The sequence below is a fragment of the Aphelocoma coerulescens genome, chromosome 4 (assembly GCF_041296385.1).
Source record: "Aphelocoma coerulescens isolate FSJ_1873_10779 chromosome 4, UR_Acoe_1.0, whole genome shotgun sequence".
Taxonomy (NCBI): Eukaryota; Metazoa; Chordata; class Aves; order Passeriformes; family Corvidae; genus Aphelocoma; species Aphelocoma coerulescens.
In genome coordinates this window covers 1,036,790-1,062,338 of record NC_091017.1, presented here as the reverse complement: position 1 = coordinate 1,062,338, position 25,549 = coordinate 1,036,790, and the positions used below count along the sequence as shown (strand labels likewise).

Below are 25,549 nucleotides of genomic sequence, written 5' to 3'. Positions count from 1 at the left end.
TGTGCTGTTCTGTCCATCAGCACTTCTTTTGAGTTTATAAATTAATCTCTTCCAGAGAATTTCTCATTCTTCAGGGACAAGGATGAACCACTGAGAGACAGAACATATGCAAAGATGAAAATTGCCTTCTCTGACAAGTCACCATGTGCACACATGGGTGCATCATTTAGGGCCCTGATCAGGAGCCAATAGAACTGAAATTTCTACATGGCAGCATGTTCCTGGTGGATGACCCTACAGCCCACTCGCTCGATGGCTCTGCCCAGAGAGTGACATCCACCTCAGGACAATGAAATGACAGCAAACCCACTGCAGTGGGGACCAGTGCGACTCACCAGCTGCTCTCAGGTTTTCTGCACAGCAGTCCCTCCTGGCTGTGGGCTCTCCACCACAACTTTCCATCCCTCTCCTGTACCTCCCCCTCCCATCGGGACAGCTGGTGCCAGCATGGGGAAGACAAGAGGAAGACACTGTCAGTGAGAAGCACAGCCCTGCTGAAGCACGGGGCCAGCCTTTAAGGCCTGCACTAAAGCCTGAGCAATATGTGCTGCACACACACCATCAGCAGAGCCCCTGACTCTTCACTGCTCCATCTGGGAATCTTGGCCATCACAGGCCTTGGCTACATTGGCTTCAATCCCTTTGGCAAGTGTATTTTGGCCCTTGATAAATATTTTGCTCTTATACCTCAAGCATGTAGGAGCAGAGGAAAGGCTGACTAGAGGGCTGTTTCCCTGCCTGTGCTTGGCCTGCGGAATCCCAAGCAGCACTGAGCTGTGACTCGCCCTGTGCTCCAGGCCCTGCTCCACCACTGGGACTTCAGCCATCCGCAGACTCCACGTTTTGGCTGCGACACAGCAGTGACTGTCATCTGCTCGCCAGCCATGCACACGGGGAGCTGGGGCACCCTGGGCAGGAGGAATGTGTCATTAGGGATGATGGAGTAAACAGCAATTCACCTGAAACCAGCTTAGCCAGCACATGTTCCAGAAACCAAATCTAGGAAAGAGCCACGGGTCCCCAGTATATTTGTTTGGCCTGGTAACCAGCGCTAAGCATTGGAGCAGATGTGCTTAGTGGAATTCCCCCATCCACTAGCATTATGGGACACTCCCACTACTGTTCTGATAATTACTGTTAATCATTACTATTACTGAAGTGACCAAAAAAAAAAAAAGGCTGCGAGGATCAGGCCTTTATTGTGCTGGCTGTTGTCATGCAGAGGTGATGAGACAGGCTGCCCTAGGGAGCCTATAAACACAGGTGCCCAATTCTTCGCTGCAGTCTTATTTCAAACTAGGACACTGTGGTCCCCAATGAAGCTCTCCTACAACTCCAGCAAAAATAATCCATGGCACTCCCTCCAGCTCACATCAGCTGGGAGCCAGGCTGGATATCATGCTCTCTGTCTACAGGTAGAAGGGAAAGAAGCTGGTCAGGAATATTTTGGGGTTGCAACACCCAACAACACATTTCCATTCGGTGTTTTCCCTGACTGGGCCCAGCCTGCTATAAAACTCCATATTCTTTGATCTCCAGTGAATTCAGTACCACCAACTCTTGAGAGCCCATGAGTCACATGGTATGTGGAAACCTCTGGGGTTTGGTTTGGGAATGACCAAGACTATGTGAAATCATCTTCTAGTCACCTTCTCCTCCCACCAGTGGTCTGAATATCACCTCAGGTATCCAAGTCTCCCTGGACACCGTTCCCAGGTCACACATGGAAGAAATGGATTAGCAAACTAAGCCACAGACTGGGTACTGACTGGAAGCCACAGAGAGGGACTGTAGGCCTCTGTGGGGCTGAGAAGGGCAGGGAGAGCTCCTGCAAGGGTGGAAACCGCCTGCCTGCAATGCTGATTTTTCCTCCCATTTATGCAGGTCAGGCTGCTGTCAGCTACCAGGAAAGGAGACAGACCCCAGTTCTCTGGTCAGAGCTGGCTGTACCCAACCCATCTCAAGAGTGCAGCCTGGATTCCTCCCACACTAAAAAGCAAAATAAAAGGTGTTCAGTGTCTGCATATTTCTCTGCTCTCTCGGTAAGGAGCCATGGGTACGCCCAAGGGCCAAGGGGAGGCGAAGGCCCAGGCCTCAGGGAACTTGTCCCGTCTCTCCATCCGTGGGTACCACCGTGCTGGTTCGTTTGAGGTGCAAATAGGAGATGGGACAGGACAGGAATCTGCAACTGGCTGTCCTGGAGGGGAGGTGGCAGCAGCCAGTCGGCTGACTGTGACACTTCCACGGAAAACTCCTCTGTGTGGTATCTACATATCCACCCTCTCGTCCTCGTTCCTGCAGCTTAGTGTTATTTAAGAGAGGCAGGAGATTTCCTTTATGACACTGGGAACGCATGCGTGTAAATCAAGTGGGACAGGACAAAGGCCAGGGCTGGGTTCAATTAGATCAGCGATGCTATTAAATTAACAACAGCACTAAGCTATGGCTGGCAGTTCTTGATCGATCCTCCTGCAGCCAGGGTCTCTGTCCTTCATACAGGAAATTAAGGGCTAGGGAACAAGGATGAATTAGCCAAGGCTGCCAAACACAAGTTCGGTCTCTGAACCTCGCTAAACTTCTGAACAACAACAGTTCCTCTATAGGATTTTCAACAGATATCCTTGAGAACTCCTTTTTTGTGAAGCTGCACATCAGATGCTCAGGATGAGACACTTTTGGCCCTTGACTTGCAGCGTGCCTACAGCCGAGGTCACCCCCTCAAGCATCACACACTCACGTTCCAGCTCCACACCCAGATTAAGCTACCCTGCCCAAACCCAGCACACAAGCAGCCTGACATCAGCCAGAAGCCCATTAAGCCAGCACAGGAGACGGCCTGTCTCAAGTGAAACATGCCAGACCTGAGAGCCTGTGCAGAACACAGCTCTGCTCTTCTGTCTCCATCCTGCCTCCTCAACCCTTCCCCCTGGTTTGTTCCAGTAACATTCCCCTTTGAGAACCAGGACAGAGATTTCCAGGAAGAGCTACAGTATACAAAGCTAATTACCCATCTTTCCAAACCAGCCACTTTAAAGGGCACACAGGTTAACTAAACTAAACCAGAGGTCTCTCTGCAAGCGTTTTCCCAGCGTCTCACGCACCTTATGCAATGCGCTGTGCATCACTGCGCGCGTTTAAGTACAGCGGAGCAGCTTTGATTGCCATGTCACACCATCAGAGCTGCCGACTGCACTGCACGTGTCGGAACTGTCTTTTACGCAGATCTGAGTAACACTGGAGCCTTTGGGCAATGGCCTTCGATTGTTTACATGGTTCCCATAAACAGGATATCAGCAAATTGTAAATATCCTGTCAGAAGCCCCTCAGCTGCACTTCACCAGTTTGATACATGCCCATCTGCAGCAAGTCTGGCTCTCTCTCCTACTTCCCTGGTAATGTTGCACAACCCGTACTGACCATGCACTGCCTCTCATGGTACATACCAAGACTTCTACTTCATGGCTTGTACAAATTGTTTGTAGAGTTGGCGCATTTGGAGAGCATTTGCCAGGGAACTATAAATGAAAGGAATGATACATTATTGTTGGCATTATTTCCCAGAGGCTTATGCTGTGTAGTTCTCACTCAGGTAGAGAAGGTAAGGGATTTACACTGATATGAATGCTTGTTGCTACATCTTACTGAGAGGCAGGGTCTTTTTTCTCTTTCATATAAACGATCCATTCCAGCTGAATGAAGACAGTGACACACAGAGAAAAATCTAAATTTTCTTGTGAGTTTCTTCAGTGTTGCAAAGCAGGGCGCTTTGATGGTCAATAATTAGATACCTGTCCATAATCCGCAAGTCTTCCACGGTAAATCTAAAGACAGCTTTCAAAAAGAAGTCATAAAGCCAAGCTCTTATGTTTTGGCAGTGCATCTCAGGACAAAACCTCCCAGCAGAGCTAGAGAGAAGCTCAAAGTTCCCTCTCAGCTAAAAACTGTATTAAAAGCAAGGCACACCTATCCTGGTTGGCTTGTATTTGACTAACTGGGTAGCCAGCTCTGGGGGATGGAGGAGTTGCCTTCGTGCAGAGGGAAGCTCCAGCTTGGAAGCAAGCAGAAGAGCAACACTAAGAACTCTTGATGTAGAAGTAGAAGCACCGAGTTGCGTCACTGCTCATTCACATGTGAATAACCCACACTGAGAGCGTGCTGATGCCAGGTAGTCTGACAGGACATCCCTAGCTCCAAACACAAGTGCCTTGAAGAACTGTAACACCAGGCTACAATCATGGTAGCATCAGGTCAGATGCCAGCAAAGCGTTCAGCTACTTCCGCCAGACTTTGGTTAAAAGGACAAGACTCATATGCTATGTCACAGGCAAGAAAAAACTAGAACAAGTGTCATTTCAGTCTGATTCCCAGCATAACCTCAGTGGTGTTCCCAAAACCTTCCGAGACAGGACACCATTTTATGCTCCTCTGTTCCTGTGAGGGGCACAGACTGCTCTGGTGTCATTCCTAGGAAATGTCAGGCCTGTGTTACAGCCCTCTAACCCATCATTAGCACCACCCGAACAGCGTCAGCCGCACCTGAAATAGGTGTTCGCTGTAAAGGAAATCATCAGGAACTTGTTGAATTTAAAACAAGGGGAAAAAGGCATCAGTGTGAAATCCCGACCCTACTTGTTCTAAGGTAGATCACTGCATACTGCGCTATGAACTCAGCTGGGCTCCAGATTGCTTTGCAGATAGAGTAGGAGGAAGCTGTAACTTACACCCATTACAACTGTACCCACAGCCAAGGAATGAGATAACTAAATGCCCTTGGGGAGATATGAGAGGCATTTGAAGCATAAAAATTGCTTACCTTTCCCTTACCAGGTAAGCAGATAAACACAAATGTCTCTGTTCAATAGTGCCTAAAAATCTGATGCAAGCCCTCAAAAGCAAAGAAAATTAAGGCTTAGAGTAAACCATGGTGCAAGGATGTGCATCCCCAGTGACAGAACATTCCTCATCATCTCCAAAATAAGCAGCTTCAGAGAACTCCACGAGTTGGCAGAGATCATGGGCCCAGTGAGTGTGGGAGAGCAGAGGCTGGTGTTTCTGTGCTGGACACGGAGACTGCGTGTTTCACACGGGCATTCCCAGCTTCCCAGGTGCTGTGCTGTGTTCAGACTTTCAGTCACGTGGCTGCTGGGGAACACACAGCTTACCGCATGCTAAGGGAGGGTGGGAGCAATTTGCTTTACTGCTCCTGCCAAAAGCCTCTATTACTATATGTTATGAAAGCTCTGTGAGAGGCAAAACATTCTTAAAACCACTTTATTAAAATTAGTAACACCCGAAACTCCCCCCAGTTGTTTATGGATGGCAGGGCTGAAGGAGGCAAGGAGCAAAAGCAAAAGCAGAGGCAGAGAAGGCTCCACTTTCTCAGCAGCACGACAGGCCAGGGGAATCTCCGGATAATTTCAGCTGGCTGCTGAAACATTGCCTGCTTTCCCCAGAGTTCATGCTGGGAGCAAGACTGGTTTTCTATCTACAGATGCTACTTATGCTACAAACTGTTACTTAGGGACTAGGCATTGGTTTACCATACCCCACCATCTCTGAACTACCTTCAAAGTCTGTAACACTTTCATCCCTGTGGCACCCTTGTAGCTATTTGGATATTTGTCTGATGGCAGCAGGGAGGCAAGCACAGGGTCTGCAACTTACCAAATGTGTGCAGAGGCAGGGACTCATACCTTTGTCCCTGTGCTCCACTCCTGTCCTTCTCATGGATCACTTCCTCTGTGGATGCTGAGCCAGAGAAGCACTGCTGCCTCCTGATGCTACAGCCCTGATCCATACTCCGGGAGAAGGGAAATTTAAAGGTGACCATGGAGAGAGATTTAAGAGTGGAAAACCATCAGGTCATTACATTCCCATGCCATGACCACTCTGTCCCTTGGGCCTGGTTCCCTTGGGACATGTCAGACCCTGTGCATGGTGGTCTCAGCCCAACAATCCGTGCTATTTCCCTCTGCTGCTTGCTCACCCTTAGCACAGGCTAAATAAACTTTTAGCTCCTGCCTGGCACCCAGGTAGCTTGTTGCTTTACAAAGAGACAGGAACCATGTTCAAGCTCAAGCCTCTGAACTAACAGGCCACCTGAAGCAGATCAAGCTGCTTTTGTACCATCTCACTCCACGTGATATGTGGAAACCTTTTACTTTGACTTCTCTGGCAGTGACTTGCATTAAATCATATGGAACTGTAATTTTGTCTAATTTATATTAATTGTAATTACTATCAATTATCATTTTTGCATTCTGCACAAGACCATAGACCCTGGGGTAATTTGCTTGTGGAAAGGACTGTACTAAAGCTCTGGTGCAGAATAAGAAGATTGTGCAGGGCCTGATCTGCACCTTTCGCATACAGACCTGCCCCTATGCCAGGGCATAGCCCCCCACTCCAAACCCTGCATGGGCCTCAGGAGAGACACAGTGGGGGGCACAGGGGGTCCAACTCTCCCCACATTGCTGGGGTTTGGGCTTCCCCGAATTCTGCAAAGAATAATGGAATGTTTTCTGCAGGGCTTTCTGCACATGTACTGATCTGCGTGAACCCAAGCTCTCAGTCAACAAAGATTATTTTTATGAGAAATAAAGACAAACTTGCTGTTCAACATTACCAAACCACCTGATATCTAGGGCAGGGTCTTGGCTCCTCATCAGCACAAGGTATGGTATGCACATTAAAGTCAGAGATTTTCTATCAGACACATACAGGGCACCTCTGTCAATATTTGACTATGTTTTTCCATGTCACCTGGACACTGATCACAGAAAATATCATTTGGCATAATAGGAATTTAGCACACAGCTTAAGTGCTGAAGGAAGGATGTGCAAATAATGAAGCAATGCACAGTCTTAAATGTATTCCAATGTTTGAAAGACAAAGGGAATTTGTCTCCCATCTGTGCCATGTTTTCTTTCAATGCACATACACAGACCTATTTGTATTGAGGGAGAGAAGCAGTGTCACTTCAATTCACTGAAATTATGGACAATGCACAGTCCCCAGGAACCCTGTGGCAGCCCAGGATTTCAACATTTACCCAAATTGTGCCCACACACACACACACACTGGGCTAAGTGCCCCTGAGTTTCCTCCTCCACTCAGGGTTTTTAACCTTCAAGTAGCATTCAAAGCACACTTAAATCTCTGAGTTGCTGTTATAGAGTGACATGTTGGCTTGTATCTCTCACCTTGCTCTTCTTATGTATCATGGTACTTCTCATTCAAGAAACCACCACAAAAAAATAGGAATTTTTAAGAATCCCACTGCACTCAAAAGTCATAAATGCCTATATATCCATGGACTGAAGGCAGTGCAAGTAGCCTGAGTCTGTATCCACTGAAGACAACAAATGTTTTACTGCAGCCTGCAGCAGGGCTTGGAGTTAGGCCAGAGCTGGTTGGGAAAATCAGAGCTCTACTTTATGATTAATTGTCTTGAAAAGCCTTTAGTGGAGTCATTCCACCAGTACATTTCACAAATCCTTAATGGTTTAAAAAGCAATCAAACTAACCCTTACTTGGCATCATCTTAAACACCTCTTTAAAGTCCTTTCAGGCTGCAGTTTGAATGTGGCACCCAAATTACACGTGGGCACCTGCTCCTGGTGGGAAGGGGAGACAGCTGTTTTGGGTAGGCCAGGAAGGATGAGGCTGAAAGGAACCCCTCTGGGCCAGAAGGAAAAGGTCAGGGAGGAATGTGAGGGGACACCCAACTGGGCCAGACCACCCCCAAATCCCTCATTGTCATGCTGAGGTCACGGACTTTTATGTGCAGGCCTTGGAGTGTGTGTGGTGGTGTAAGGCCATGCCCTTTGCCTGCGTCACTCCCCATTCTTCTTGGGAACAATCAGGAAGAAACTCCTAGTGTTTCTTGGCTCCTGAACACACTTTTCACGCACAGGGGAGCACCTAGCCCATAGAGAACATTTTTTTCCTGCTGTAATCTTGATGGAAAACGTCGTTAGTGATGGAGAAAGGAATTCAGGAGATGGCTGAGAAATGCCTGAGGGAGAACTTCCATATCTATTTGCACAAGAGACATCGTGAACATGCCACCAAAGAAGTCAAGAGAAGCATTAACAAGGCAAGGGGAAAGGGCAAGAGAATTTCCTCTCTTTCAGCTCCTTGGGAGTCCTGCCTATGTTTCAGTGCATCGGTTCGCTCCAGCAAACCTGGATGGCCTGAAAGGGCACTGCTTCGACAGCAGTAGCAGGCACTGCAGGACTCATCCATCCTGAGACACAAGGCAGATTAAGCTACCGAAGTACCATGTCAGAACTACAAAGACTTGCACCCAAAAACTCAGCACCTGAGATGCTGAGTTTCCAAAAATCCCAAACACAGACAAGGCCACTTGGGGGCCCTCCTTGAGTTTCCCTTCCTGAAGAGCATCCCTCCAAGAAACGCCCATGAACATGCAATGCCATAGCTTTGAAAAGGGGAAAAGCACAAAACTCTCAGACAAATCTTGCATGTTCTGGCACGGCCTGTAACTCAAGGTCCCTCTCCCACTCCATGTCACTGACTCATCTTGCCCTGCTTCCCCCGCCCAGAGGTGGCTGCTGGGCTGCCCGGCTGGCAGATCAGGGATGCGCTCGAGGGAAGCACTCGGGTCCTCCCCGTGGTGAAGCTGCCACAGTTCCCTGCGAGGCCCAGCTGTTGCCCCACAGCCTTTGACTTCGGCGTTGGCATCTATTAAAGCAGCTTCCTGGAACAGCGCTCATGGCCAAATCCGCTGCTGCGCTCTGTTGAATGGCCGGCAGAAGTCAATAAAATGCCGTTCATCGTGGGATTTGCCAGAACAATGGGACACAAACAGACTTAGCCTTACGTACAGAAATGATGTCAAACAAATTAGCTTTGCCCGAGTTACTCAGACGTTCTTGCAAAGCTGGGCCCTATCCTCCCCTGTCTCAAGCCTAGCTGTGCTACTTGCCAGAGGGAGCTATGGAGAGGCCTCTCTGCACAACAGCCTCGAACAAGGAGGAGAAAGGAAGGGTTCTTGCATTCCCTGTGCCCCCCAAACAAAAAAAAAAACAAAACAAACCTGAACAACAACAACAAAAAAAAAAAAGGCAAAGAGCATAGCAGATTTGGAGTGAAGGGGCCCAAGCTCTCACACTCCTGTAACTGGATTGTAATGTTCCCCTTGGCCTGGGAAGCTGAAGGTGATAGCAGATGAACTGGCACACAGCAATAGTGTTTCAAAAACTGGGCTTCCAAGAGCAATTCAGGCCTGAGGCAGCAGATGTGGACACTCAGCTCTGGGCTCACAGACATGCCCTACCTAGGAAGCTGCCTCACCTCAGGCTGGTTCTCCATCAGCCTGGCTCCCATCAGGCAAGGACAATGCTGTCATGCTGCGTTTTGGTCAGTCCTGGCCAGGAAACATATCTGTCATTTGAGTATCAGGTATTCAAAATGCAGCAAACTGTATTTTTGCTTATTAAAGGACAAAATCCCGTTAAAAAGAAATGCCACTAGAGAATCTATACTAGGAAACTTCCTTGCCAATATTCACCAGATAAATTCAACACAAAGTTTTGATTAAAAATTAGCATTTAAGTGACTCAGACATGGAATCGAAACCTCACCTTTGGATACCTCTGACCTTTTTATGAATTAAAAAACTGAGCCCAGAGATAAGGCAGGTGACCATTCACAGGCGGCCCCAATTCCACAACAGGGCAAAACCCCCAAACCATCAAATGGAAATTCCCCCAGAATGGCTATGCAGGACATGCCTCAACTACCAAGTTCAGCTCATCCCAAACTGCTCCAGAGAATAAGCGTTTGCAGCAGTTTTAACCCTAATTTGTCTGTGAAACTGTGTCTCAGAGACTATTTTTACGTTTATACTTATGAAAAATGAAATTAGAATTTTAATTTGACTCGAGCAATCTCTCATTTAGAGATTTGCTTGCCCATAGGCCATGGGCTTCATACCAAGTCAAACCTTGCTCTGAACCAAAACCAGCCTGTGCCCCAGCTCCCAACCCCAGCAGCCACACAGAGTGAGCTCTTCCCACCAGTGCAGCCAAGAGCCAAAAGGGCCTGGAGTACCAGTGCTTCCAAACCAGCCCAGTGAACAGTTCCCTCTCGTGCACACCTCCTTCAGCTCACCAAGATCTGCTGCTCACAGAACCTGCTCTCGCTCCCACTCAGCTCAGCGAGAGTAGGAGCAGCCCCAAGTCTAGTCATAGTACAAGATTTTATTGCTGTCATGATAATTAATGACTACTTACACTGAGCTTTTAATGAGTACCTGCACTTTTTGTTTGTTTGTTTGTTAACTGGGTCGTAAAGGAGGAGCCCCAAGTGGTTTCCTGGATTTGCAGTACAATAGGGACCTCTACAGGCGTTTCCCTGTTCTGAGCAAGGCTCAGGACAGGTAAGAGTAGCAACGCTGGAGCTCTGTGATACACAGACTGCAGAGCAGCCAGCGCTGGGTTCTGTGCCAGCATTCACTGAAGTGAGCAGGGCTATGAAGACCCTGCCTACGACAAGGCCAGAGCTGACTGAATCCAGCCTTCAGATTATTTATCTGCATCGTGCAAATTGCCTGGTTTCAAACACTGACACTTTGACATGATACTTTTCTGAATAGCTCTAAAAGTTAAAACACAAACAGAAAATCTGCGCTTACATCACACGGGAGAACTGAAATGAATATTCAAAAAGAAACTTGCTGTTTGTCATCAAACTTGCATTTTTAAAAGTCTGATCTGTCTTTTCCCTCTCTCAGCACTTATTGTGCTATTGATCTACTCAAGCACCATGTCTTAAAAGAACTCACAGAAGAATGATCTACTTTTTAAAAAGATTTGAAGTTTGATGCCTGTCCTTCATGTGACTTTAATCCTTCCTTGTTTCAGTTCTCCACAGCACATTATTCTCAAAGCCTTGTTTCCTAGCGATGGTCTAAAGGCAATCCATTAAGAACTGTGAGTTTCAGAGGTGACAGGAGATATTCTGAACTTAATTATTAAATCAATTATTTTGCCAAATTAGCCTTTTACTTGTGGGATGCTTTGCCACCTGCAGTGTATTTCATAGACCAGAAATGAAACAAAACATAGCAAGGTTGTAAAGAATTACAAACCTATAAAATTTTGCCGAGAGGAATATGATTTTTTGGGTTTGATTTTTCGCTTTGGTTTTTTTTGGGGCAGGGGTTGTGGTGGGTTTTTTGGGGGGTTTTGGTTTTTTTTTGCATGAAGTTGAGAGTCACTAGCAAAGTAACCAGTTTCACAGCTAGTTCTTAGTACACAAGGCTGTACTTAGGTAGCCATGTGCTGGCTGCAGCAGCACGAATCAGATTTGTACTTTTACTGTAAGTGGGATGGAGAAGAAACCCTGATGTGTCATTATCCAAATATACTCTGGGTTACTAGGCATAAGAGAAAATCTCCAAGGAAAAACTGTCTCCTACCTGCCTGCCAGCCACCAGTGTGCCTGGGCAGGCAGGCAGGACAGGGACACTGCGCACTTGGAGCATCAATCCAGCTCTTTACGCTTCCCTTCCAAACTAAAGGCAGTGTCTTTAAAGCCATCTTTTTCCCAGGCTTGCATCTCACTGTTTGAAACAGACCTTGCTGGGATCAGGGAAACTGCAGGCCACCCACACACCTGAGCAGAAAACGGGAGTTGAATTCAGGGAAGGTGTTCCAGTGGCAGCCCAGCACACCTGCTGCAGATGCCAGTGAAGCAGGTTCAGGGCTGGGTGTTTTAAGGGCAACTCAGTTTGAGAGATGTGCTGGCAGGAAAAGCCAGTGTGGTTCCACCAGCCAGGATCACGCACAGGGCAAGTGCTCTGTCCTTCAGAAAGGCAGATCCTGGTCTTTGATGTCTCTGCCTTGGCCCTGCTGAGCTGCTGCCACTCACAGTTGAGGCAGGCCTGCCTAGAAGTCACACAAACACAGGGGCTCCTCTTGAAATGACAGGTTTTGGCACGTGCAGCTGAAATGGGAAGGAGAAGCTTAATTATGCCACTACAGAAAGAGTCTGAGCCTGATAAATGAGCCAGGAAAGATGATCCTGATCCTCTGACAGGCCAGTTCTGCAGGAAATTCAGCACTGTAAGCAGCAACACACCATTCCAGGCTGGCAGCATCTGTCACTTATCAAGGCAGGGCTCAGCAGGGCTGACTCCACGAAGCGATCGGAGGCCATGCAGACTCCCTCAGCCAAACTGCACCGTGAGTCAGTCATGCAGCGATGCCTCGCACACAGCTGGGGCCGCCTCTGAGGCTGTGCTTCTGCAGAACGGGCACACAGCACCCAGGTGGCGAGGAACCAATGCTGGAAGCCTTGACAGCACTTGGAAAATGAAAACTACAATAAAGCAAACATCTTCTTTTCCTTCCTTCCTTCCTGCCTTCCTTCCCGTCTTCATCTTTCCATTTTATTCTCATTCTGCCCTGACACACAGTCTCATTTTGCATGGCACAGGCTCATCTGGTGTTTCACTCTCCAGCTTTTCTTCTACTGGCAGAAAAATATTAGCAAACTCTCACTTCCAAAGCCACCTTGGGCCAGAAAGCCAACTAGAAAAACATATTTCCCTATGTAGTCTCCTGCTAAATTGTGGCCCATAAGTAAATCTTCCTTTTCACTTCTGTTTAACCAAACATTGAAAAAATGAAGTCAGTGTATGTTGCTGTAGGTACAAAATGGCTCACTGCAATGAGTAAACACCCCTGAAGAGGCACTTGCATATCCTGCAGGGCACCTGCTTGGCCACTGGTACACCAAGAGTATAACAAACATCAGTACAAATGCATCTCTCTCCAACAGTTTTCTTTGGGCAGGGTGAAGTCCAGTTGTTCTAACTCCTGCCCTCAGAACTTCTCTGACAAGTGCACGTACCCCCTGGGCCAGTTGTGCAGGGTGTGTGCCTGCTCCAAGACACAGCCTCTGCAATGGAGAAGGGCTGGTCCTTGGGAAGTGAACCCAACACTGGCAGTGTGCATGCAGGGAGAGACAACTCACTGGCGAGAGGGAGATTCACTCATGTGAAAAAACTCTAAGGCTTTTCATCCTTTGGATATTCAGCTCTAAAATTTTCTCTGAGACCAATGAGAAAGATCTCTCACCTTGTTTTCCTGATAACATGCACGTTTTCAATTTCCATGTGAGAGGGGTGAACGGTGTTTTTTGTTTGCGAGGATGTGCAGACTGTAATTCACATCTAATTGCCTTCTCACCACATACGTGTGACACAGAAGATGTTAGGGCCACTACTGAAAGCTGACCTGAAGACTGTGAAGAGCACAAGTTATCTGTGGCACCTAAGAAAAGGTCAGAAGAATGGAAAGGAGAAAACAGTGCAAAGATTTGAAGATTTGACTGGAGACGAAGAAGACAAAAAGGCTGAGAGATGGAAAATGCTGGTGTCAGTGTGCAGAGGAGAGGACTGGTGTCCATCCAGCTCCTCACCAGCAATCCTTTTTGTGTATGCACATGCTGCTTGCTCCCCCTGTTACATGGGATTCCAAGCAGTGTGTGATGTGCTGTTTTATTTATTGGTATCACAGAGCCAAGATGGCTCAGCTACTGACCAGGACCCCAACATGAGAAGCCCCCTGAACTTCAGACCATTCAAGTGCCACATGCACCTTTACCCTTTCAAACCCCACCTTTCATCCACATTTCAGCATTGTCACTGTAGTCTCACAAATACACAGTTTTTTCAACAAACAACATGCATCCTTGTTGTGAAAATCAACTCACAACAAAGAAACTGAGCTTTCAGCAGGGCACCTGAATTTAGGAGCCAATATTACCCCACAAGATCTCAAAGTACCAACTGCCTTTCTCTGGTAGGTGGCTGAGCACAGCAGATGAGTCTACAATGTGCAACAGCTGAAATGAAAATCTCTGAGAGCCATCTCCAATCACATCAGCACTGGAGAACACTCCAGCTGTCAGTGAGAAGTCCCAGTTAGTGCCACCATCTTCAGAACCAATTTTCTTCCTTTTTCCTTGAATCAAATCTTTGTACCTTCCCAATTCTTTGTAGATAAGATGAAGAGAACCGAGCATCCGATATGGAATCTGTTAGTCCAGGGTGGAACTGAATCCCTAAGATAATTTCTTTCTTATTTGAGTGGTCACATTGTGCCCATAATGCGACAATGGAACAGAGGAAGTCTGTTTCCTAAGAAAAGCTGTAATGAAGTTTCATAACAAAATTCCAACTTCTCTAGCAATTCAAGTCTTGTGCAGACATCAGAGTGCAGCAAGGCAATACTCTGCCTGGAATTCCATGGAACTGAGGAGCTGCTGTAGGATGTTTGGGAAGAGGAGAGTTCTTTGTCATGAGCACACTCTGTAATCCATTTTGAGACAGGCATCTGGTTGCTTTGCTCATGAAAACAATAAGAACATACCATGCCCAGAGGTGTCATGGTCTAATTTTCCAGGAATTGCCTACTCTCTATATTCCTAAGTTTAAGGAAAGTTTTGAGAACCAGCCATTTCCTCAGTCCAAAGCATATTTTTGTCCTTTATGGCACCAGAAGCCCGTACTTGGCCCAGAACACTGAAGGTAACTGCTGGGTTGGGAGAGGGCTGTTTATCCACACACACAGAGCCAGCAGACACCAAAATCAGAACCCGAATGGTTTCTGGGCAGTGCGTGATGTCCAGAATGCAGCTCCACTGTGAGGGAGGTGGTGCTTTTCCTCCAGAGGAGAAAAAAGAAGAAAACAAAACCAAACAAAACACACAAAAGACCAAAGCAGAACACTGTACGAGTGCTTGAAATGACTGAAAACAGCTAAAACCAACCAGTCCTCCCCACGGCAAACACCGGGCACAAGAGAGCGCCGAGAGGCCTGCCAGTGGCCTCAGCTGCTTGGACCTGAGCATGAGCCACCCTCACCCAAGAGAGGAAGTCTTTCTTCAACAACACACAGAGCCCGTCAGTCCTGCAGGAGTTCCCTTTGAGCACTCCTTTGCTGTTCCCTCGAGTTCGTCTCCTCAGCGAGGCCGGGGTACCTGTCCGATGGTGCAGGGGGCCTTCCCAGCAGAACCTCCCCTCCTTTGCAGGCAAACTGGTGAGTGTCCCAGCGCCAGGGCTTCACAACGCTGTCTCGCCCATGCACACTTTGTAGGGTGATTTCAGTTTCCTGCATCTAAAATGGACACCATCACGTGATTGTTATCAGCCAAATCTGAAAGCACAGCAGCCTGCACAGAACCAAAACTGAATCCCCTAACTCACTTAGGCAGCCCAAAGGAACCCCATGCTTCAGACGGTTGCACCACTGGCCCCACTGGTAGATCAGAAATCACAGGTATAGAGTGTTAGTTCCTTTAAGATCACACCACAGATGAGTAGCAGGCAAAAACACAATCCCAGTGCCCTCAAAACTCTGCCCACTGAAATTCAGACCAATGTAATCAGAAGGTTCCAGATTTCCCGTACCTCTTTCTTACATAGCAGTAGATGATGGCAAGTATTCCACTGGTCAGTATTCCTACACCAATTCCCACAGCAATGTAGCGCTCATAAGAATTATGGGCATATGAATTTAGTGTTAAATGTTCACACCTCTCTCCATTATAACCTGCAAGGCACCTACAAAATAAACACACATCATGCAAAAATTATTCAGAGCTTGTTTTGCTTTCTATTTCAAACACGCGTTAGTTTTCATCGGTTTTAAACAAAACACAAGAAGTCTAAAGAAGGAGGGGCTAATCCTGGTGCTCACTCAGAACCTCTTCCCTCCACCAAGACTACCAGTTGCCCCAGTTTATCTAGTTTAAAGCTAGCTCGAGTACTGCAGTCACAGCAGCAACGCAGTCTAAACATCCCCTCATCGTACAGGGTGTGGACCCAGAGCACTGTGCTCTGCTGATCTTTAGCTGCTGTCATGTCTCCAAAGGCCAAGGCTGCCCAGTATGCATCCTAGAGAATTGTAAGGACACCATGGTCCTGACTGGTGTGTAGCTGTGGAATTGTAGCAATATGTTGGAAGATCCTGTCTCCTTCTTAGTACCCACTGTGAACATCTATTGATTCCTCTACTACTTACTCCAGCACCAGCTGTGATTTGAGATGGCACCATGACAGTGACCTGCAAAGCTGTTAATTTCCCCTCTCCCTTCCTTGGTTTTATGCTAGCACAGTACTACAGCCTTGTTAGCAGTCCAGAGGCACCACAGCACTAAGGTCTGTGCCAAACTTTAACCCTGCAAATACCTGACTGGCACTGTGAAGCTGCACAAGCAGCACATAAAGAATCAATGCCAGTATTATTTTCGAAGAATTCCTTACTTGCATATGGGCTTCCTCAGTTCACTGTGGAAGGCGCAGAGCCCGTTGATACAATAGCTGTGGTGTTCCTCAAGGCAGCTCTGCATCAGCTTCAAGAGCTTTGGCTGCTCTGTGTAGTCTACTGTGAAACAGAATAAAGTCATGTTATGCTTAGGACAAAACATTGTTTGAACATATTTTCACACCTGGAGCAGAACAGACACTGTGTGCAGCACTCTGTGGATTTACTGTGCAGTGTCTTGTGAACTGATTCAGTCAGCGCTAAACAGAGCAAGCTTCTGACACAGTCCAGCACAGCTCTGAGGAAGCACAAACTATAAATAAATCACTTGCTCTTGAGGAATGTGTACAAAAATGACTATGGGAGATTCACACAGGGTAACATCAGCACTATCTAACCTGCAATCCAATCAGAAAAACTGTCCCAGGAACAGCAGGGGTTTAGGGCCCAAGGAGAGCACTGCATTATTCTCAGTATCCTTCCCAGTTGGAATTCAATTTAATCATTAATTATTGTTTTATTTTCCTGATCCCAAGACAAACTATTGCATTTCTAGTGCTCCTGCCTGCCAGCTCTGCAGCCATGACTGAGGATGAATGATGGGACTGCTCCCTCCCCTCCCTTTTCCACAGTTTAATGTTAGCTGAGTGTCCCATGACAGTTGTAAGCTGCCGAGACTTCCTGGATGATCTTGCTGTGTAAAAGCAACGGTCCATGGCTACCAAGCTTCTGAACTTGTGCAAAATTCTATGCATCTGGGTCAGCAAGCACACCTCTTGTGCAGAAAATGCTACCTTATTCCTAGCCATGGTGGCTCAAATGGGAATAAAGAAGTTATGGGAACAGGGGTGCAGCAGGTGAAGAGAAAGCTCCAAAGCTTTACCATCACTGCAAACATCTGTTCCAACTGGTCTCTCTACCCAGTTACAGGAATCACTGGTGGGGTGGGGTGTCCAAGCAATGACTTACTATTTCAGGGGACTACCTCAGTGACAGCTGAAGGTGATTTCCTAATCGAGTGCATGTCAACATCAGCTTTCAGTTATGACCACGAGAAAAATAACATCTTGCAGCAAGGTGACAAGGTCTGCTCAGCAAAGGTGACTCAACAAAGGTACACCAAGCAGAACCTTTCCTTTCTGACTAAGTGCTGAATCAAGGTCTGGAGATAGCAGACTGATGGAACCATTGTCACGGACAGAAGGCTCAAGGCCCCTTGATCCCACCACACACTTTTCAGGAGTAACAGCACCAACCCCCTAAATTCCCAATCAAATTCCAGTCTGAGCCATTTAATGGCAGGAATCTCCTCTGTGTGCTCTTCTAACTGTTTTTGGATTTTTTCTTCCTCCTCTATGCAGGTTTATCAGAGATGACAAGCAATGGCAAACAGCTGCTCCAGCTAGAGCAACTCTCAACTTCAGCTGTGAATGATGTGGTTTGGACACCCAAAAGGCACGATGCTATAACTGACACTCAGATCAAGCATGACTACTTGGAGAACAGTACCCTCTCAAACCTGACAGAGTAATCTGTAACCTGACAGACTTCCACCTTAACAAGAGACTTAGGGAGAACAAGTGACAATTCAGGTCTGCTTGAAAAATGACATGTTGGCTTACTGCACTTCCTCAGGAAAAGCTACAGAGGTGGGAGAAGCATTTCTTGCTTTAGAATGAACTTCTAATGGCTGAGAAAAGGGCACCTTATCCACCCTTCCAAGGAAAAAAAAATTGCCACAAGTTTTTCTTCACACCGTGGAGCCTAGAAACACAATGCAAAGGAGAAAGTTGGTGCTGGCTAAACACGAGCTCTAGTATCCAGCTCTGGCTCTTTTCTGGCTGGCTCTGGGAATTCTGCTGACAACCTCTGGAGACAGGCTTGTTGTCTAAGAGCACAGCCAGCAAAGGACCAGGCCTTAGAGGGACAGACTTCTGGAAGAAGTTAAGAAAGGGCAGTTTTCATGAAGACAAGACACATTTTGGGACAAGAAATGGATGACCCTACTGTCTGCAAAGGAGCACTGTACGCTTCTCTCTGATGAGGAAAGCAAGAAGAAAAGCATGTGGTCAGCGTAGCTGCAGGGCTCAGTGTGCCAAGGAGATCCAGGATACAGGGAACCTGCAAAAGCCCACTCTGGTTGAGTCTAAAGTACCTGCAGCTACCTAAGCTCTGCAGAGAAGAGTTTCAGAAAATAGACAATGGCACATCCACACTTTTCACAGGACTCTCCTCAAACACTTGGGCATCAACTGTTTTTAATCACCATTTCAGCACAAAGTGCACTAGAAAATCACTAAAAGTAACCCTTCAATGGGAGCCTTTAGCCAGCATTTTCCACTGCCTAGAGCACCCCTCTTCTGCTAGGCCCTGAGAAGGTGTCTATAGCACAGGTTAAGTTTTTCATTTCATCTCTTCCACGGGGGGAATAAAGAAAATAAACATGAGGAAGGTACAAATTCACATCCAAGAGGCACAAAATCCCACCTCTACCCCAACTTCTACCAGATGGATTTCTACATCCCGAAATCTCTCCTCACTCACACCAGCGCTGCCGAGAGGTGGCAGACTTCCACCTACCCACATCTGCAGGAACCTGGCTTTGTGCAGGTACAGGAACCTCTTCCCTGAGTGCTGCTGTCATTAGAAACCCAGATCAGCCTGGAGCAGCAGCCTGCCTAGAAAGCACTTGAGACAAACCAACACATTCCTTCGTCGCTGTCAGGAGGAACAGCTTGGTCCATTGTGGGTAAGATCAGATATTAAGTCTACACACAAAAATTCCATGTGCTAATTATTTTGACATTGCAAAAATACAAATTATCCCTGAAAGAATGAGTCTTGAAAACAAAAACGGTGATTTCCTAGCCTGCCCTAGAGGATTATGTTAATTCCTATCATACTGTCCGCCTAGATACTAAACAAGCTGTTGAATAAACAGGTCCATGTGCCCTTTCATGTCACATGAGGAGAGAGAAACATGCCGTGTAAGCACTTGACAGCTGCCTGCAACTGAGTCATTCAAACAGATACACCTGGCAAGATCTGACATGAAATCGAGGGTACAGGTACTTGGAAGCCTGGGCTTGCCAAAACTGACAGACTGGCAACAAAAGGAGTCAGTCAGTAAGACCATGACAGCTCAGTCCTCAAGTATGGTGCGTTAGAGAGGAAAGGCAGTCGGAAAGAGGAGGCAGGGAAGGGCTCAGTCCCAGGTTCAGGGCCTCCTTTACAGGCTGCACAGAACCATCTGCTGGCAATGAAGAGATCCCATTTTTTCCCCAGTGCAACCAAGACCTTCCCTACTCCTGGCTGCCCATTCTGCTACCAAGGCTCTCCATCAGCCCAAACACCACCAAAAGTTATTTGTCCATGCCATGCCAGCTCCCAGGTCATCTCCATGACCCTTCCTCCTCTCAGCTAATCACTGAGTCTAAAATTCCCTGGCCTCAGCACCAGTGACAAGTAAAGCCTATGTGACATAACAGAAGGAAATAGGACCAGATCTTGTAAATAGCAGGCAAAGGGACTGAGCAGAAATTAATGGTTTTCCACAAACTGCACCTCAGTCCCCAAAGGACTTGAATCCCACAAGAAACTGCCAGTTCCTCCAGCAATACTGAACCAGGAATTCACGTTCTTAGAATCCAGTATTACTGAACCCTGGCAGTAACACAATCTTACTATGAACTTACAGTGCACAGGAATAGGAGCTACCAGGAAACTGGAGAGATTTAGTCAGTTTCTCTGGTGTCTTTTTAAGCCTTTCTTTTCAATCTTCTCTCTGGAAACGCTGTTTTTTAACGTTTCAGTGGCTTTTTAAGAGGTCCACCAAAATATACTTTTAACTCCCTGTGTAAATGTGTGCTTGAATGTTTGTGAATTTGATTCTACCTTTGAGTGGAATTCTCTCAAAGGAAAAGGCTGGTGTCCAGTTGACTACCACAGCTCCAGCTGCCATAAAGGTTCACAGACTACTGTAGACACGGCTATGACCCTGTAAATAACCCTCTTCTTTGTTGAAACATGACCCATCGCTCCTGCTTTCTAGAAACAACACAAACAGGGCACTTAAGGAGCCACAACATATTTCCACTTCATTATCCTCCTGTTTGCTGTATGCAGCTCTGCAAGAATCGTGTCACAGACAGAGTAAACCAGACCACAGTGCTGCACTGATAAGCCAAAGTACTGCGGTCAAAAATCAACACCTCACTGACTTCACATGCATACGAGTGTGTATACATATTTTATGTGTATATATATGGAACCCACACATATAGTAGGTGTATGGATGAATGCATATATAACACTGTACCACTATGACAGAGATCAGAAATGAAAATAAAACAGCTGGACTTGTTGTGAGAAAAAAATAAAAAGCTTATGGATCTACTAAAAAAAGCTTGGAAGACATCCTGTGATGACTTAGAACTAACAGATGATTTGTATGCATGTTTATATGCCTTTTAAAGTACAGAGACATTAATAAGTATCACAGTTAGATTCCTCTCCTCCTTTACTGACTTGCCAAAACCTCATTCCCAGATCGAACAGCTCTCCCAAAGCAATGACATCACCAGCACCTCAAGTAACATCAAGAACGCAGCTGGCAGGATAAACACAGCTCTGCTCTCAGATGTTGGCAGGTAAAAGAGCCTGAGTTCACATTTCAATCAGAAAAGACAAAGGAAGAAGGGAGAGAGCCAGCACCCTGAGGAGGGCTGTGAAAGCCCAGACAGCCAAAAGCAAAACTGCAACAAAGAAAAGAACTACTGAGTAACAAGTCACGAGAGGCATCGCTCAAAGCTGTGCCTGTTCATTCTCACTTCTGCACGTTAAGGTGCACGCTGAGGACAGACAGAAACCAAACACCAGATAAAAGCAACAGAAATTGCCATCAGAAACCCAGATCATCAGCCTTAAAATGTCTTCTTCAAACTATTACCGAACTTGGGTTAAATGATCCTTCAGCTGGTCATTGCTGAGCCTGCCCCAGCTGGGTGGCAGCTCTTACTCAGAGGCTCCATGAAGAAATCAGCTCATCTCACAAATAAAGCTCACAAATCCAACAGTGTCCAAGGGATGGAGCACCACAACAGGTAACATCACAGATTTTGGTGGAATTTTTGGTTTGTTGGTTGGGTTTTTTTCCTAACTGACAGATTAACAAAGACAAACAGAACAAAAAAGCAATACCTTCAGCGTTGTTTTTTGTCCAATTATTCCGTAAGTCAGTGCTGAGGGATGAAGCAGTAATAGCTGACTCTTCACTCAGTGCCCCCATTGCTGTGTAATGCAAATAGATGCTTACTGGAACAGAAAAGCTCAGTATATCTATTCAAGGTTCATTTCACCCAGAAAGCACTTAATACAAGATGCACTTCAAACAACCCCCAGAGAAGGCAGCAATATAAAACAATTCATTTAAAACACTCTTGCCTCCAACTTCCTTTTGACACAGCATAATAATGATTGTGGGACCATAAAGAATGGCTTGCAAATTTCCAAAATACAAATCCATCCTGTTTTCTATTCTATTATCTTGTACAATTTATGACACAGATGCATGTAACATACTACAACCTTACACCTATTTACCAGTTTAAGCACCTTATTTTCAAAGAGTCTAAAGTATACTCTATCAGTTAAAATTTCATCCAGGTTTCAAACTGCTGAAGTAGTTCTGCTTCGCAATGTCTCTGCAAGCTTCCCACCCCACCACCTATTTTGGAAGGAGAAAAATACTGTTTAATAAAGCCTTGGACCTCACAACATGGAAAAGCCTCTTCCAAACCTACCTTTCAGCAAAATATAGATTAGCATTCCAAATGCCATGGCAGGCAGCTGCCTTAACACCTTCTCCAGTCTTCTTTCCAGGTGGCTTGCTTGCTCTGCTTATCTGTGCTCCTGTGTTTTCTCTTGCACTTATACGCCAGGAAGCGTCATCTCCTGTTCTCACCAATCAAGAAAAGGTACATCTGGTAACAACCTAACCCCCGGGGCAACCACACATTTATTTAGGAAACTGCTATTATCTCGCAATGGCATCAGGTTTTCTTTTGAAACCCTGGTTTCCTATTACCTGTGGGCATAAAAGTGCAGGCAAAGGTACAGTTTTAGAGCGAGACCCGGAATCTGACAGAGCAGAAGAACAAAAAACCAGCAAAACAAAGGCGAGCAAAACAAAAAATGGTGTGAAATTCACCCTCAGGATGCTACGAGTTCAGAGAGCAGAGACCTGCTCTGCTAATGCTCCTCCTCCTGGTCCTCCTTGTCCCTCAGTCCCTGCTATCCAGAAGAGGAACTTCGAGAACAACTAGTGCTGAGATTAGGAAGCGATCAGACACAAAGATATTGGATGATGTTCTCCATCAGTGACTCCCAGCGGGAGGCCTTTGATCCTAGGCCCTGCAAGCCTGAGGGTTGTGCTAATCACTCTCCATTCAGCCTGGCTGTGCACAGCCCTGGAAGCAAGTCAGCCCACCTGCCTGCTTAAGGCCTGAGATTCCCGGCTGGAGCTGCGGGGCACAAGTCCAGAGCTGGCCAGGCACAAGCACTGAAGAAACACAGACTGAAAGAGCAGGTAAACTGTTGCCTCCGATAGCAGTAGATCCCTTCATTTCTACCAGAAAAGCCCATCTCTGCCTCTCCAAGAAGTGACTATGCAAAATGAGAACAATCATACTTTTTACATCAAGTGTTTACAGGTCTCTAGAACCGACCTGTCAAACACAGTTCTTCTACTAAACCACTCTCCACAGCCTCAGTTGCCGTCCAGCTTCCTTGGTCACACGCAGCTTGGAACAAGTAGGACTGGTCTCTCTGAAGGGTACTGATGTGCCCAGACTAGAGCAGGTAATTGGAAAAGCCCGGTTCAATAACACACAAAGACAGCAACAACCTGACTGACCAAAGGAGAGCTCCACGCTTCACCTCAGCAACAACTCTCACTTCCTCAACTGTGAGCTCTAAGCAACAAAAACATTTCACAATTTTTATATTTTAAAACCAAAAGTCTTCTAATAAATACCCTAGTAATTCTGGTTGGCTCAAGTTCTCCCTCTCCACTGCGCTTTCCTCAATGATCTGTTGGATTACACCTAACCACTTCACATGTTAAGGGAAAAACACAAGCTAGTTATGCATTATTTTAATTATGCGTTTTCCTGCTCATGGACTGCATTCCAGGAGGCTTTTCCCTTCCTTTGCTATCCTGAATTACTGCATGCCTGCACACTGATTGAGTGCAGCTTGCACACTCCCCGGACAGACAGGAGTGTTTATGCCTACCTGGATAACCTCTGCTATCAGTCCCAAGCAGGGATGAGGTTCACGAGCCTTGCTTTCAACACCCAGCTGCACAATGAGAATTTAATCTGGCCTGAATCCGAGAAGAGGCTTTGGCATGAGGCAACACAGTAGGTGCGGTAGGCCTGGGACAAGGCTGCAGTGGGCAAGGCTGTGCTCTGTCTGCCACAGGGCATTTGTCCTTGGACAAACCTTGACCAGGTCGGGCACACCGGCGTGCTTTTTGGGTTGGCTAATGGGCCCTTCCCTCTGGATGCTCCTTCTGGATGTTCTTCTGGCAGAGAGCACTCTCACAGATGGCTGTAGTAGCTCTGCAGACAGCATGCTGTGGAGCCAAGTCCAGGCCTCACTGGCTGTGCTGTAATGCTAACCCAGCTACCACAGGATAAAGGGAAAAGGCTTGCGATGCACAATGACCTGTTTGTAGGGCATGACACATGTAGGCTCGCTCAAGGGACACAAGCACAGTGCCATGAATGGTTATTCTGCCAAAAAACACAGAGATGATCAGAGTTAAATCAAAGAAAACAAACAGCAATGCAAACAGATGGTCACAGCAATGACTGAACCTGCAGGGTCTCCCATTCACTGCGCTCTGAACACACAATAAACTAAGGGAGAACACAGCCATCCCCCAAATCACAGCAACACTCTCCAGAAAGACCAAGGTAACAGTGAAAAAGTTTTATTCCATCTTTCAGTCATGGGTTGATCAGTCCAAGTACAGTCTCCATAGGTGCCTCGATCCTCCTACCACTTATATTACCACTTAAATTTGTATTACCACTTACATTTAAAAAGACAAGCAAGTGTCTGCACCATTGGTGTTATATATTTAGTAATAGTCCTGTCAAACTTCTGCAAACACTGCGCTAAAGCAAACTCTCAGAAAGTCCATCACAAGAACAGTCAGCACAGAAATGATGCTCCGCCTTGACTCCTTTATCACAGTAAGTGCATTTTCCCCTTTAAAGGCAATAGAACGTAGCCACAATCCTTTTCCTTCCCCTTTCAAGTTATCTATAGCCCACCAGCAAACACCTAAGGCTCCTGATGAAAATAAATCAGTAATCCCAGCTGAGATAAAAACATGAAGATAGAAGTCCAAACTGTCTCGCGCTGCCTTTAGTGGGAATATCAACATTGCACACACTCAGCTGAACTGGCATCTCAGCAGTAACTCCACTACAACTTCTACATTGCATAGGATTGTTCTAGATCCATCCAGGAACTAGACTTTTGGGAATAGAAACATACTGATCTTATCCTATATGCTCTTCTCTAACCAGCAAAATACAGTGGCCATTGAAGCCAAGGCTTACAACATGAACTAAAAAAAGCCTTCTTCATGCAATTTCAAAAAATAAGAGAATCATTAAATGGGTTAAAGTTCCAACACAAATATTTCATCAGGGATAAAGTTTTTGTTTTCTCTTGCTCTTCACCTCCTGCCCCACTATACATATTGTATGTACATAGTAATTTTAACTACTTTCCACTCAATTCCGTTCAATTTAATTCCATTCCATTCAATTTAAGTCAAATTCAGCCTGATGAACTGCTCAGGTTTGAGGAGTTTTTGCAAGATGGGGGTATTATGCACCAAAACAATTTGTCCAGACATGGAAAAAAAATAATCCCAGCCTCAATTCTAGCTATGTATTCATGCTTACCTCTTGCAGATGTGTAAGGTCAGAATTTCACCAGTGTTCAAGCTTATTTGACTATTTTAAAACATTTACTGAACATTTGCATTCATGCCAACATTATTGCCTGGCCACTGCTGGCTCTAAGTGTTCCAAAAAATACTTAAGGACTCTGAACTACATCCAGAGTGCTTAGTGACCTCCGAACCCAAACCATGCATTTAAAAGATATCTAGCATGTCTTAGTTTTTATATTGCTTGAACAGGTCCCAAGTGTTTACAAGATCTTG

General features: G+C 46.3%; 1 protein-coding gene across 4 annotated transcripts; it reads right to left on the bottom strand.

The window, feature by feature from the left end:
* Positions 1–1,170: 1,170 nt before the first annotated feature.
* EPGN (epithelial mitogen) lies at positions 1,171–25,483 on the bottom strand. Of its 4 annotated transcripts, none has more exons than XM_069012349.1 (5): positions 22,104–25,483; positions 21,502–21,615; positions 16,302–16,422; positions 15,447–15,599; positions 1,171–15,153 (listed from the first exon to the last, which is right to left on the bottom strand). In XM_069012349.1, the coding sequence occupies exons 1-5, from the start codon at positions 22,138–22,140 to the stop codon at positions 15,099–15,101; spliced, it is 480 nt and encodes a 159-aa protein (XP_068868450.1). In that variant the 5' UTR covers positions 22,141–25,483; the 3' UTR covers positions 1,171–15,098. The 4 variants fall into 4 exon arrangements, with proteins under 4 accessions (XP_068868450.1, XP_068868451.1, XP_068868452.1 ...); XM_069012350.1 differs by having other exon boundaries at positions 16,302–16,419; XM_069012351.1 differs by having other exon boundaries at positions 21,502–21,591.
* Between the last annotated feature and the right edge of the window lie 66 nt (positions 25,484–25,549).